The sequence below is a fragment of the Pseudophryne corroboree genome, chromosome 12 (assembly GCF_028390025.1).
Source record: "Pseudophryne corroboree isolate aPseCor3 chromosome 12, aPseCor3.hap2, whole genome shotgun sequence".
Taxonomy (NCBI): domain Eukaryota; kingdom Metazoa; phylum Chordata; class Amphibia; order Anura; family Myobatrachidae; genus Pseudophryne; species Pseudophryne corroboree.
Window position 1 is genome coordinate 130,358,266 of NC_086455.1, and position 13,180 is coordinate 130,371,445.

Genomic DNA, 13,180 nt, shown 5'->3' on the forward strand with positions numbered 1-13,180 from the left:
AAAGGAGGTTTCAGCAATAAAGTGTCCCGAGGCTTGGCCCAGTCCCTTGCCGGGATCAGTTTAGATATTTTCCTACTATAGTATTGGGCCTGGAGAAAAGAAAATCAATAAATACCAATGATAGGGAATTTGGCAACAGCTTTAGAGTATGCCAATGGTTTATATGAATGGGGAGCAACAAGTCGGGCCACTGTTTGAAGCCCTCCAGAACTCCAGATTGAGAAAGTAAGTGCTATTTTGAAAATTGAGTTGTTTTTTAAAAAAAGTCAATGGATAGAATAGGACTGGTACAAGCCAAATTTCAGTTGTAATAACAACCGCATTTATCTCAAGCTTAGAAAGGGGTTATCAAGTATTTCAGGTGGTATTACTTGATCTGCCAAGTGCAAGAAGGCTACCAGAGAAAGTCTAGACAAAACAACTTTGTTCTAGAGTGGTATTATTAGCATGAGCCATCAACCAGTCTTTCAGATAAAGTAACGCAGCGTAGAAGTATGGGAGTTATCCCTTAGCCTATATAAGTGGCAGTTGTGCCTGTGATTTATCAGAATAATAAAAAAAACCTAAGGCAGACCCAATTCTCTCTAGCAAATCCAACAGAGGACGTAAAGAAGATTCAGGGCTGGACAGTTATATAAGGACATCGTCAGCAAATGCCATAAGTTTAATTTCAGCGTTGACAATACAAATACCCTGTGATACAATCCAAGGGGTATATTTACAAAGATTCGTGTTTTTGCCGTTTTGAAGGGTGTTTGATCTCGAATGGTATCGGGTGCATTTTACTGCAACTTTTGAATCCTGATACGGTCATTCACTAAGCTGCCGACTTTTCACAATTCGTATTTTCCGATGTCGATGTGATTCGTAATGTCAGGCAGTGTTTTACAGGAGTGATGAGTAAAACACTGCCTGACAAAACAGAAGGAATCCCGGCCGGATCTGTGAGATCCATGCAGGGCTTCATTGTGTACTTTAAAAAGGTGTTTAAAGTCTTTAAAATTCTGAAAAAAAAAAATGCGTGGGGTCCCCCCTCCTAAGCACAACCAGCCTCGGGCTCTTTGAGCCGGTCCTGGTTGACAAAATATGGGGGGGGAAAATTACAGGGGTTCCCCCATATTTCATCAACCAGCACCGGGCTCTGCGCCTGGTCCTGGTTCCAAAAATACGGGGGACAAAAAGCGTAGTGGTCCCCCGTATTTTTAAAACCAGCACCAGGCTCCACTAGCCAGGTACATAATGCCACAGCCGGGGGACACTTTTATAGTGGTCCCTGCGGCCCTGGCATTACATACCCAACTAGTCACCCCTGGCCGGGGTACCCTGGAGGAGTGGGAACCCCTTAAATCAAGGGGTCCCCCCCTCCAGCCACCCAAGGGCCAGGGGTGAAACCCGAGGCTGTCCCCCCATCCAAGGGCGGCGGATGGGGGGCTGATAGCCAAGTGTAAAAAATTTGAATATTGTTTTTCGTAGCAGTACTACAAGTCCCAGCAAGCCTCCCCCGCAAGCTGGTACTTGGAGAACCACAAGTACCAGCATGCGGTGGAAAACCTGGGCCGCTGGTACCTGTAGTACTACTACTAAAAAAATACCCCCCAAAAAACAGGACACACACACCGTGAAAGTATAAGTTTATTACATACATGCACACCTCCATACATACATACATACTTACCTATGTTCCCACGAGGCTCGGTCCTCTTCTCCATGTAGAATCCTTGGGGGACCTGTGAAAAAAATTATACTCACATAATCCAGTGTAGATTCTGTCCTTTGTATAATCCACGTACTTGGCAAAACAAAAAAACGGAAACCCGACCACGCACTGAAAGGGGTCCCATGTTTACACATGGGACCCCTTTCCCCGACTGCCAGGACCCCCCCTGACTCCTGTCAAAGAGGGTCCCTTCAGCCAATCAGGGAGCACCACGTCGTGGCACTCTCCTGATTGGCTGTGTGCTCCTGTAGTGTCTGTGAGGCAGCACACGGCATTGATACAATGTAGCGCCTATGCGCTCCATTGTATCCAATGGTGGGAACTTTGCGGTCAGCGGTGAGGTTACTTTCGGTCAACCGCTGACCGCAAAGTTCCCACCATTGGATACAATGGAGCGCATAGGCGCTACATTGTATCTCTGCCGTGTGCTGCCTCACAGACACTACAGGAGCACACAGCCAATCAGGAGAGTGCCACGACGTGGCGCTCCCTGATTGGCTGAAGGGACCCTCTTTGACAGGAGTCAGGGGGGGTCCTGGCAGTCGGGGAAAGGGGTTCCATGTGTAAACATGGGACCCCTTTCAGTGCATGGTCGGGTTTCCGTTTTCTTTGTTTTGCCAAGTACATGGATTATACAAAGGACAGAATCTACACTGGATTATGGGAGTATAATTTTTTTCACAGGTCCCCCAAGGATTCTACATGGAGAAGAGGAACAAGCCTCGTGGGAACATAGGTAAGTATGTATGTATGTAGGTGTGCATGTATGTAATAAACTTATACTTTCACGGTGTGTGTGTCCTGTTTTTTTGGGGGTATTTTTTTAGTAGTAGTACTACAGGTACCTGCGGCCCAGGTTTTCCACTGCATGCTGGTACTTGTGGTTCTCCAAGTACCAGCTTGTGGGGGAGGCTTGCTGGGACTTGTAGTACTGCTACTAAAAACAATATTCACATTTTTTACACTTGGCTATCAGCCCCCCATCCGCCGCCCTTGGATGGGGGGGGGGGGCAGCCTCGGGCTTCACCCCTGGCCCTTGGGTGGTTGGAGGGGGGACCCCTTGATTTAAGGGGTTCCCACTACTCCAGGGTACCCAGGCCAGGGGTGACTAGTTGGGTATGTAATGCCAGGGCCGCAGGGACCACTATAAAAGTGTCCCCCGGCTGTGGCATTATGTACCTGGCTAGTGGAGCCAGGTGCTGGTTTTAAAAATACGGGGGACCCCTACGCTTTTTGTCCCCCGTATTTTTGGAACCAGGACCAGGCGCAGAGCCCGGTGCTGGTTGATTAAATATGGGGGAACCCCTGTCATTTTCCCCCCCCCCCCCATATTTTGTCAACCAGGACCGGCTCAAAGAGCCCGAGGCTGGTTGTGCTTAGGAGGGGGGACCCCACGCAATTTTTTTTTCACTTTTGACACTAAAAAACACCCTTTCCCATAGATAACCATGCACAGATCTCACTGATCCGTGCATGGTTATCCAAACTCGACTGGAAAAAGCAGGTCTATTTTTTTCCTGCTTTTTTTAACGAATCGAAAAAAAATAGACCCGCACTTGAGCACTCAGAGACTAACACCCAATTACGAATGAATAGTGAATACCCGTATTGTATGAAATAACAGTCGCGTTTGACCGATGGTCTATTCATTCGTATTTCAGAACTTTGCCAATCAAACCATTACAAATAGACCAGACACTGCCGAGTTTTCTGCTTAGTGAATTCCCGGATTGGGACTTAGAAAAAAAAACACAAATCGGCAAAACTCGGATTTTTAGTAAATACTGGCCCAAGAGTCAATTATTCCAAGCATAGGATCGAGGAAAAGGTTAAATAATAGAGGGGAAAGAGGACCTCCCCGACCTGGCATACCGGGTCATAATCACATCTGTATTTTATGGAAAATTATTGTAAAAGTTCCCTCAATCTTAGAAAAAAATTAAATTTCTATACTTTAAAGGTGGCACATATCCCTGACCCATCTACACACAATTATTTAATTCTCTGTTGGGAGACAGGAGAGCCTACATATGATCCCTAAAAAACAGCAGCTCTGGATAGATCTACACCAGTGATGTCAGACTATTACAATTCAATTCCCGACTTCCCTGTCCTAAACAGTTCTGCCCAAAACCCTTACTAGATATTCACAAATATATATAAAAACTAAATTGCCACATTCTGTGTGCAACAGACTGTCAGACAGCATCTCATTCAGAGTAGGCAGAGCCACCCTCCTTAGCCTCCATTATTAGCAGGGTCTGGCAAACCTATTGCAACACATTATAAGCATATTATTTTGGATTTGGGCGGGTGCCCTGGGAAGTTCTCCTTCTCCTCTATCGACATCTTCTGCTTTTCCTTCACTGGGAGTGTGGTGCTGGGCTGTGACATCATGACCCAGCACCACTAACCCAGCCCATTACCAACATGGAGGACCTTCTCACAGTTAAGAACCTGCAGGCTGCCATCACTTCTTGTGGGTAAACAGGGTAAACATGAACACTCAATCAGAGACATTGCATAAATTATTCAATGTTTAGGCACCCCGTAAACCATGGCAATTAGCTGTGGCATCAGCGCTAATTATTCTTCCCACAAATTCATGGTATATTGTTTGCCTGGATAGCAGACGTTGAGGCTCCTTCTACTTTTTCAAATAAAAACATTAAAAAAAACAACTAACCATTGTATATATAAAAAAAAAATCTCTTTCTACATTCATACCTGTTGAAGTATCCCGGAGTCCAACATCAAATGCAAGTTTGTCAGTTAGGGATCTTGATGTCGTCAAACACGTCAAGTACTATAAAAGAAGTCCCGGCAGTGTTAGTCATTAGTAAATATTTAATAAAGTGTACTGTTGAACCTAACAAATCTGAAATTAAATTATGTAGGCGCAACCTGGGCTGTGTTTCTATAGCAGCTGATAGAAGATGAGGGTAGTGAAACCACAGACTGTTAACCAGAATTAAAAGTGATGTTTCATTTTTGTTTCTGGTTAAATAATGCAAGTGGTTATACGCAACTGAAATCTAGCATGTCTGTTTTATGCTTCAAAGAAAGCAAATATTTTCAAACACATAAGAGCTTAGTTCCACACTATTCACTACTTGTACTGTGGTAATGGAAAGCATGTGTCACTAGCTCACTAGCTAACCAGGAAAAACATGTCCTAGAGACAGACTGGTGCTAGACCCTGGAATTCTGTACCTAGGCTCAATTCCTTAAGCAGAGTTACGTGGGTCATTTTCAATACAGATTTTTAGAAAAGTTTCTAACTGTTAATCCGCACACTTGTTACTGGCATAGTAGTAAATAATTCGAGTCTCCATACAGATAACAAATAGGATCACTTGAAAATAAATGAAGGGGATATCCGATATAGCATAAGTGGGTTACGGGGGATGGTTAGACGATGAAGGAGGAAAGGCATGTGTGTGTACTTACTCCGTGTGCCTAGGGAATGTGGAAGAATTTATTGTTGTTTGTGTGTGTGTGTGTGTGTGTGTGTGTGTGTGTGTGTGCGCGTGTGTGCGTGTGTAGATGAAAAGGTGTTTTCACTGAAGTTACAAATTTTCACTTAACAACATTTATGCCCTTATTTATCATTGAGCGATACATTTCATTGTGAGTGATAAATTGCACCAGCCAATCCACTCCCAACTGTCATTTTTTAAACACAGTTTATAACATGGCAGTTAGGAGCTGATTGGCTGGTGCAATTTATCACTCACAGTGAAATGTATCACTCATTGATAAATAAGGGCATTAATTTGAGCCACAGTACTCAAGGCTCAGGTTTTATTGTTTAGGGATTACCCTTATTTTGTATATTGGCAGGAGAACGATATAGTCACACTAGGAGGACCCCATTGTTGTGGGACTTGTAGGCTTACTCTTCATTTAAATGGAGCTATACTACTCCTTATACAATGAATTGGGGGCTGTAATGTCCAGGTGTAAATGAACTGCATTTGCCTTTGTGGGACTGTTTAATGTCACATCCTGACCATTACCATAAGTGCTTGCACAGGGATGATGAATACTGCACATGTACTATATATAATGTCAGAGACGTTGTATGAAGCCACTGCATTCTCAAAAACAGATTTTGCATGACAAAATCTACTGTTGGTTACTTACCATTCCACTGAATGAATGTCGCAATAAGATTGCATGGCCATACAGTAAGGTCCTGTGTCCACCTCCTTGTGATGCCTGTATTGTAATAAAAAAAGAATAAAAGAAATGTAACCAACTGTAATATTTATAAAGATATTGGAAAGGGACCAAATAAAATTCAAGAGGTGTCCAAGCAACTTCTCTCTTTGGTAGGGACTAAAAAGAGAGAATAATATTTCATATGATTAATTATTGCCAGACCTCTGTGCGACTTATGCACAGAGATATAAATGATCTTGGCATCTGTAAATTAATCTTAAAATATTATACATTACACATATAACTATGATGTTATGAATTACACACAATGACAAGCCCAACAAAAAGGAAAGTCTAAAAACAAAAAACACCTTCCATGACAAAGTACTGCACCTTCTGTCAGCAATACAGAATGCTCTCAGAGCCAATAAAACATGCTGCAGACCAGAGACAGCCAGCTACATACCAAGCACATCAAGCTTCACATAACAAGAAAAAAACACAACGAAAGGGGAAAATGAACACAAATATTCAATGGTAAATATGATATTTATGAATTAGTCCTTTAAAAAAAAAAAAAAAAAACATGAGCTGTTTGATATTTATGGCCATATGTGATTCTGTTACCATGGGATGGTCTGATATGCTTAATATGTAGCCAGAACAGATGCATTCTGGGTAAGCGGTTTTATTTATTTTTTATTTTAAATTATATTTATTCTTACCTTCCTGGTAAACTTCTGGGGAGCATTTAAAGAAAATGTATATTAATGAAAAAGTCATAAGGACTTTACCAATTTCTGAATTGTCAAAAATACGGTAACTTCTTATAGAAGATCTGTAATTGCTTTTTCTGTGCTAATACAATGTAATTTGGTCATGTGATATCCAGCTGAAGATAAACTATGCAAGTTATTCTACAACATCATGAATACAATATTTAGTTTAGAATCTTATTCTTATCTTTTCTCACCTATGTAAAGATATACAAAACAATTTGCTGAAGGCTGGCACTGTATGTACTGTACATAGTGCTATGCTTTATGTAAAATATACAAGGTCAGCAAAGTTTCAATGTGTAACTAAGAATTAATTTTAAGTTACATAAAGCTTAGAAGAAATACATTAATCGTTTTTATGTCCGCTTAATTGTTATACTACGGTATTGTGTAACCAGATGATTACACACAAAATGTACATTATAACATTACTGTTAGCTTTCAAACTATTATTGTTAAGATTACTGATCATGGATTGCATTATAATTTAATCTATTGCATTCCTATAAATAGGACATATTCAGATGACATGAAAAAGCTGTGGAATTCCGGCTCTCAAAAATAATAATCAATACAACATTAATAGAGCAATGGATTCTTTTTAACAATATCTAAGAGAATAACACATCATCACTAGAACTACAAGTGTATACTCTAAAATCCTAGCATTTCCCACACAGTGAAATTAAACGTTAAGGTTTATTTAGCTACATACATATCTAATACCACCTTCATTTTTGGAAATGTTACTCTTTAGAGAAAGTCTACATCCTCATTCAGGTCCTGTGCTCAGGATAGGGGTGTCATTACTTAAACACAACAACATAAAAGTGATGTTAACTGATACAACACCTAGGGGGACGACGACTTTTTAACAGAATGTTTCACTTATGAACAGAACTGCTGCCAAGATGAGCAAAAACATGGCACACAGACATACAACAGTAAATTGATGAACAATTTACAACAAATTACCATGAAGCAGGACAGATTTTCAAAAATAGAGGGAGAAAACAATGCAAGATTACACAGAGCATTCAAAAAGTTTAACAAAATCAAACATTGACGTGCAAAAAACACAGAGATAGTGCCAGTGCTATATTTAAAAAAACAAAAAAACTATTTCCATCAATTAAGACTGCTTGCAGTAATCTGAATTAAACAAACATCAAGAAATGTTATGTAATTCAAACTACAAAAGTAATATTAATATTTGAAGAACACGTTAGAGATTAAATACAAGTATAAAACTAGTGGAACGTATATATATTTAAAAAACAGAAAACAAAAAAAACAAGCTTTCTCAAGTGATCTCTTATAATGCCTCAATACAAATATTGACAGGGCAGTTGGAGAAGGCTCAACTGGCTGGCAGCATTAAGCATAAACTTATCCCATGGCTGCATAGACCAGCCACTTGGGTTTCCCTATGCACATATTGTAATGTCCTTTTTTTTTTTTACAGTGCACATATGTGATGGGTCATGTGACATGATCTGTCATACATGTGCACTGCACCTTGTGCAGATTTGTTTAAAAAAAATGCTTAATTTTTTAATGTAAGTAAAACCCTAATAATTTAAAATTAAATCAACAAAAAAATGTATATTTGAATAAATAGAACGTTTGATTTCTATTAAATTCTAAAGAATTAGACAGTGAATTATGCCATCCTTCTCAGCAAATAGCAGAGTTATCTGTCCCAGGAAAGCCAATAAAGAGAGATGAAGTGAATACTGATGATGGAACTCACAAGACCATTGTAGACACCTCTGACATACATAATTCTCCCGGTCATGGGTCCTGATTCACACATGTACAGTATGCTATGCTGATGTTTTTGCAATTGAGTGATTATTGGTGGTCTGACTATGCATCACTACCGCAGCCCGGTGATTGAATTGTGATTACATTCACAGTGAGAGTTCATTTGCAAGTGATTGACAGGAAGCAGCAGTTTTGTAGTGGGTGACAGGGAGTGGAAGCAAAAATGCGGGCATCTCGTGACCATTTTCGTGGGGGGTGTATTTGATGCGACTGCGATCCTGTATGCGAGAAACACACCTTCAGCATCTCAGTTGCGACACCCATCCTGAGTGACCATAGACTCAGGCTGTCTACATTTTCCAGATCTGCGTTGATGCTGCAAATGTGTACACAGTTGTGGGCAGCTGGGAAGGCTCTGGTGGGCGTCTCTATACATAGCGCGGTGGCTGTTACATTAGTATATTTTCAAACATGCTCTGAGTCATAAATTGCATCTGGGGCAGCCTTAGCATGCAACTATGAATCAGGCCCAGTGTCTCTACTCTCTTCTCATTTTCTCTTTCCAAAACAGCTCAAAGCCTGTCATTCTATAAGGGAGATCCAGGGGTTAAAGTGGTGGTGGGGGAACGAGGTGGAACTGAGTTCCACCACCTGTATTTATAGGTGGAACTTGTTCCACTTCCTCCACGGCCTTGCACAGTAATTCCATAATGTGTATAAGAGAGAGTGTGAAAATGTGGAGAATTAAATAGTGATCAGTTTTTATTAGATTATGTAATTTGCAAATAACTAGAAAATAGGATGTTTAGTCAAAATCAACTTTTGCAAGATTGTCTCCAAGTCTATCTGGGTAATGGTTGGGAGAGCTAAGACCCTGTGGAAGGTTAAATAAAAACCATACAGCATAAGGTTGCCCATGGTAGGTGTCTGAATGGTTAGCCTATGGCAGCTGTTCAACTATCATCTGACAACAGAGAACATGCAAATTTCTCCAGGCTGTTAGCCCTTGAGAATAACAAAATGCAGTTCTAATCTGGAATTGTGTTCATATAATCTGAGGGATCTTGGTCATAGGGACTCATGTGAAGTTATGAGAGAAGAACTAAATGTGAAAATTGTCCTTTCCTTGAACATCTGTCACTTGTGTTGTATACAATACTGGTTATATATGTATATACTGGTTATACTCGCAGGCTCACTGATATCGCCACGCTTCATGCCTATAAAGTTCAGTCCGGCTTGGACCCCGGCTCGGAACGTGAAGTTCGGGGGGGATCGGTTCTCTGAGAACCGAACCCGTTCATCTCTAATACAAAGTAATGCAGCTTGTTCAATATCTCCCAGTTCAAGACTATGCAAGGCTCAGAATGGATTCTATCTTCCTGTGATATGGAAATGTGGGAAACTCTGCTGAGATCCCTTTAATAGGCAGTAAAATTTTATTTTATGAGAAACTATATATATATATATATATATATATAATAACACCCAATGACTGTTCAAACAGTCAAATGACATACCATAAACATCAAATGTGTGATATTTAAAAAACTGCCAAAAAATTCCACATTACATATTTATTAAAAGATCATAAAAAGATGAAATAAGTGTCCATAATCAAGTAGTTGTTGATTAACAATTTCCTCCTATTGTAGACATAAATTGGAGGTCATCACAAAGATGAATATACAGGTGCTTCTTTTCAATCTCTTCCTAATGTTGGTGTAAAAATGGAGGTCACAACAAAATGACAGATAATTTAACGCGTTTCGTCTCACACAGACTTCATCAGGGGTATATCTTACTGTACAGGTTATTACCAACAAGTGGTTCAAACCAACTAAATTATTGGACACTCTACATCAATCAGATGGACCATGTAATGATACAATATGTGGTTTACAAACTGGTATGGTAAAAAGAAAACGTATGATACTCAGTACTTGGGATGTTCAACCTACTGGTGCAAACCTCTGAATATCCCAGCATCCTGACTGTCTAAGTATCGTACATTTTATTTTTACCATACCAGGTTGTAAACCACATATTGTATCATTACGTGGTCCATCTGATTGATGTAGACATTTTAAATGTCAGTATTTTGACCTTGTCGGTATTTTAAATGTTGGTATTTTGACCTTGTCTGGATTTTGACCGTCAGTCAATTGTTGCCGGGATTTTAATTGTAGGTATTTCATACTGATCCCATCTACAGGTAGTGCAACTGATGCATTTAAAGTCTCCAGGTTTTCTAGTAAGGAAGTGTTTTGATGGATTAACTTCAAAACAATCTCTGCGATATCCAGGCATAATGGGCTTTTTATAGATTGCGTACAATGTAGAGTCAGTATTTACTACTGGCCAGAAGGTCTTCACCACCTGCATCAGCACCTCCGAATTGGGAGTAAATTGATTAGGCCAGAGTCCTGCCAATTCCTGGTCTCTTGAAAGGGCTATTACTCTTTCTTTAGCTCTTTTCAGTAATTTCGGCTGATAACCTCTATGGAGGAATTTATTCAACATCAGGTCCATGTGTTGTTCAGCATCATTACGGTCACTGCAAATTCTAGCGCGTGGTGACTGTCAGCTTGCAGATATGTATTTCTATCCACTGATTTCTGATGAACACTGTTGATTCAAGATGGTCACTGATACAAATATTCACTATTTAGAAGATGTAACACTTTATTTGTGTGTGAACTTGCTGTTTTCATCCTTTAGATTGATGTTGCTGAGCAAATTCTTCTACTCCCTTTCAGAGCTACTCCAAAACAAGCAGATTTTGTCAATGTAGTGTTTATGGTCATCAATGCATATTTTTTATATATCTATCTATGGTTCTCAAACTGTGTGCCACAGCACCCTGGGTTGGTGGTCCAGGATCAATTTTTTTATTATTTATGGTCAATGTAATAGGCAAAACCAGTGCTGGTGGCTGCCAATTATTCTAAATTTCTCACTAAGAAACTTTTGTCCTAGGGGTACCATGAAAACAATTCATACATATATATATATATATATATATATAGTAGAGATCATCAAAATGTGTTTAACAAATAGAGGGGCAGATGTATTAACCTGGAGAAGGCATAAGGAAGTGATAAACCAGTGATATGTGCAAGGTGATAAACGCACCAGCCAATCAGATCCTCACTGTTAATTTACATATTGGAACCGATTGGCTGGTGCCTTTATCACCTTGCACATATCACTGGTTTATCACTTCCTTATGCCTTCTCCAGGTTAATACATCTGCCCCAGAGTTTCATGGCAGAAGAGTTTGGTAGTCTGGTGTGATGTGCAGGTGAAACTACCTTCAAGTTCCACCTTTGTTTTGTTTTACTGTGTACTGTCAGTCTTCACTATGCACCTAATTCAGACCTGATTGCTCCTCTGAAAACCCGCCCTGTGCAAATGTGCGAATGCATGCGTACGCCGCGCGAAAACTTCACCAGGCAGCGGACATCTGCAAATCCATTTGCAACTCACTCACCATCTAATGATTTTTCCAGTCTGTGCGTAGCCCAGGACCTACTCCTACAGTGCGATACAAACAGGCTGATCGGGGCCGGAGCTGACATCACACACCCTACCTGAAAACGTTTGGGAACACCTGCGTTTTTCCCAGAAAATGGACAGTTACCACACACAAATGTCCGCTTTCTGTCAATCACCTTGCATACGCCTAGCGATCGAAATTTCCGCACCATTCTGTCGCTGTTTGGCATTGCAGTGCATACCCATACGCAGTCATTTGATAATCGTCTCTGTGCGAAATCGCACAACAGTGATCAGGTCTCTGAATTAGGCCCTATATTTGCATCAGTGACAAATGTTCATTCTGCTACTGTATGTGCGCTGTGGTTTTAGTGGGAAAACTTAAAAGCCCGATTTCACCAGCAAAACAGCCCAAAAAAAATTGAGAAATGGATTGAATCTATCGCAGACTAGTTTTACAGATTATGCTTAGCTCTACTAATCAAATGCGTCGGGATGGCGTTGCAGTGTCAAATACCCCTTCCTACACATGCCTCAATGCTAGCTCATCTTTCCTAAATCCCTATTTTTTGTGTGCCTTTTCCCCGCTTTCATAATCTGTCTGACACACAAGGGTGTAGCTACAGTAGGTGGAGGGGATGCAGCTGCTATGAGGCCCTGGCCATCTCTGGGGCCCGATACTTCCCCTGCACCTAGTTGCTGAGCGCCAACCACTAGCTGCTTGTATCTTTTTCTCTCAGAGGTGTGCAGCTGCACTGCAGCCACACCTGCTCACCCGGCTGGCTCTGCCACTCCTGAGTCCTAACTGATACTGGCAAGATGGGTGGCTGAATCTGCAGGACTGTCCCCTTACCATGGCCATGCTGGTGAGGAGAGCTAAGATAGAGCCGGCTGGGAGAGCAGATGTGGCTGCAGTGCAGCTGCACACTGCTAACATGGTAAAAAGTAGCAAACAGGGCCCCAATTGTGAGTGCTCACCCGCTGCGGGTAGTCCACCAGGGAGGACTTTAAGTAGTCGGGGAGGGGAGAGGGATCTTTTAGGCACATGGAAATTATGCTATGGGGAACACTGTCATAACTATGCCCAGTGTCTGACTGGGGCATGAAGGGCCCGCCAGGGAAATGCAGTAGTAGGGGCCCATGCTTAGAGGCTTGGCTAACCAGTAGTGCATGTTCTGGGCCCCTTGATAAATATATAAAGTAAATACTGCTAGTGCACGCGTGATAATGTACCAGATTAATAACAGCAATAGAC

At 41.0% G+C, this 13,180-nt stretch overlaps 1 protein-coding gene across 1 annotated transcript in view; it reads right to left on the minus strand.

Annotated features, from left to right (window-relative positions):
* RYR3 (ryanodine receptor 3) overlaps window positions 1–13,180 on the minus strand; it is a 1,295,770-nt gene that overhangs the window by 662,230 nt on the left and 620,360 nt on the right. The window contains 2 exon segments of the mRNA XM_063948019.1: window positions 4,445–4,523; window positions 5,864–5,938. Coding sequence (XP_063804089.1) covers window positions 4,445–4,523; window positions 5,864–5,938 — 154 coding nt within the window.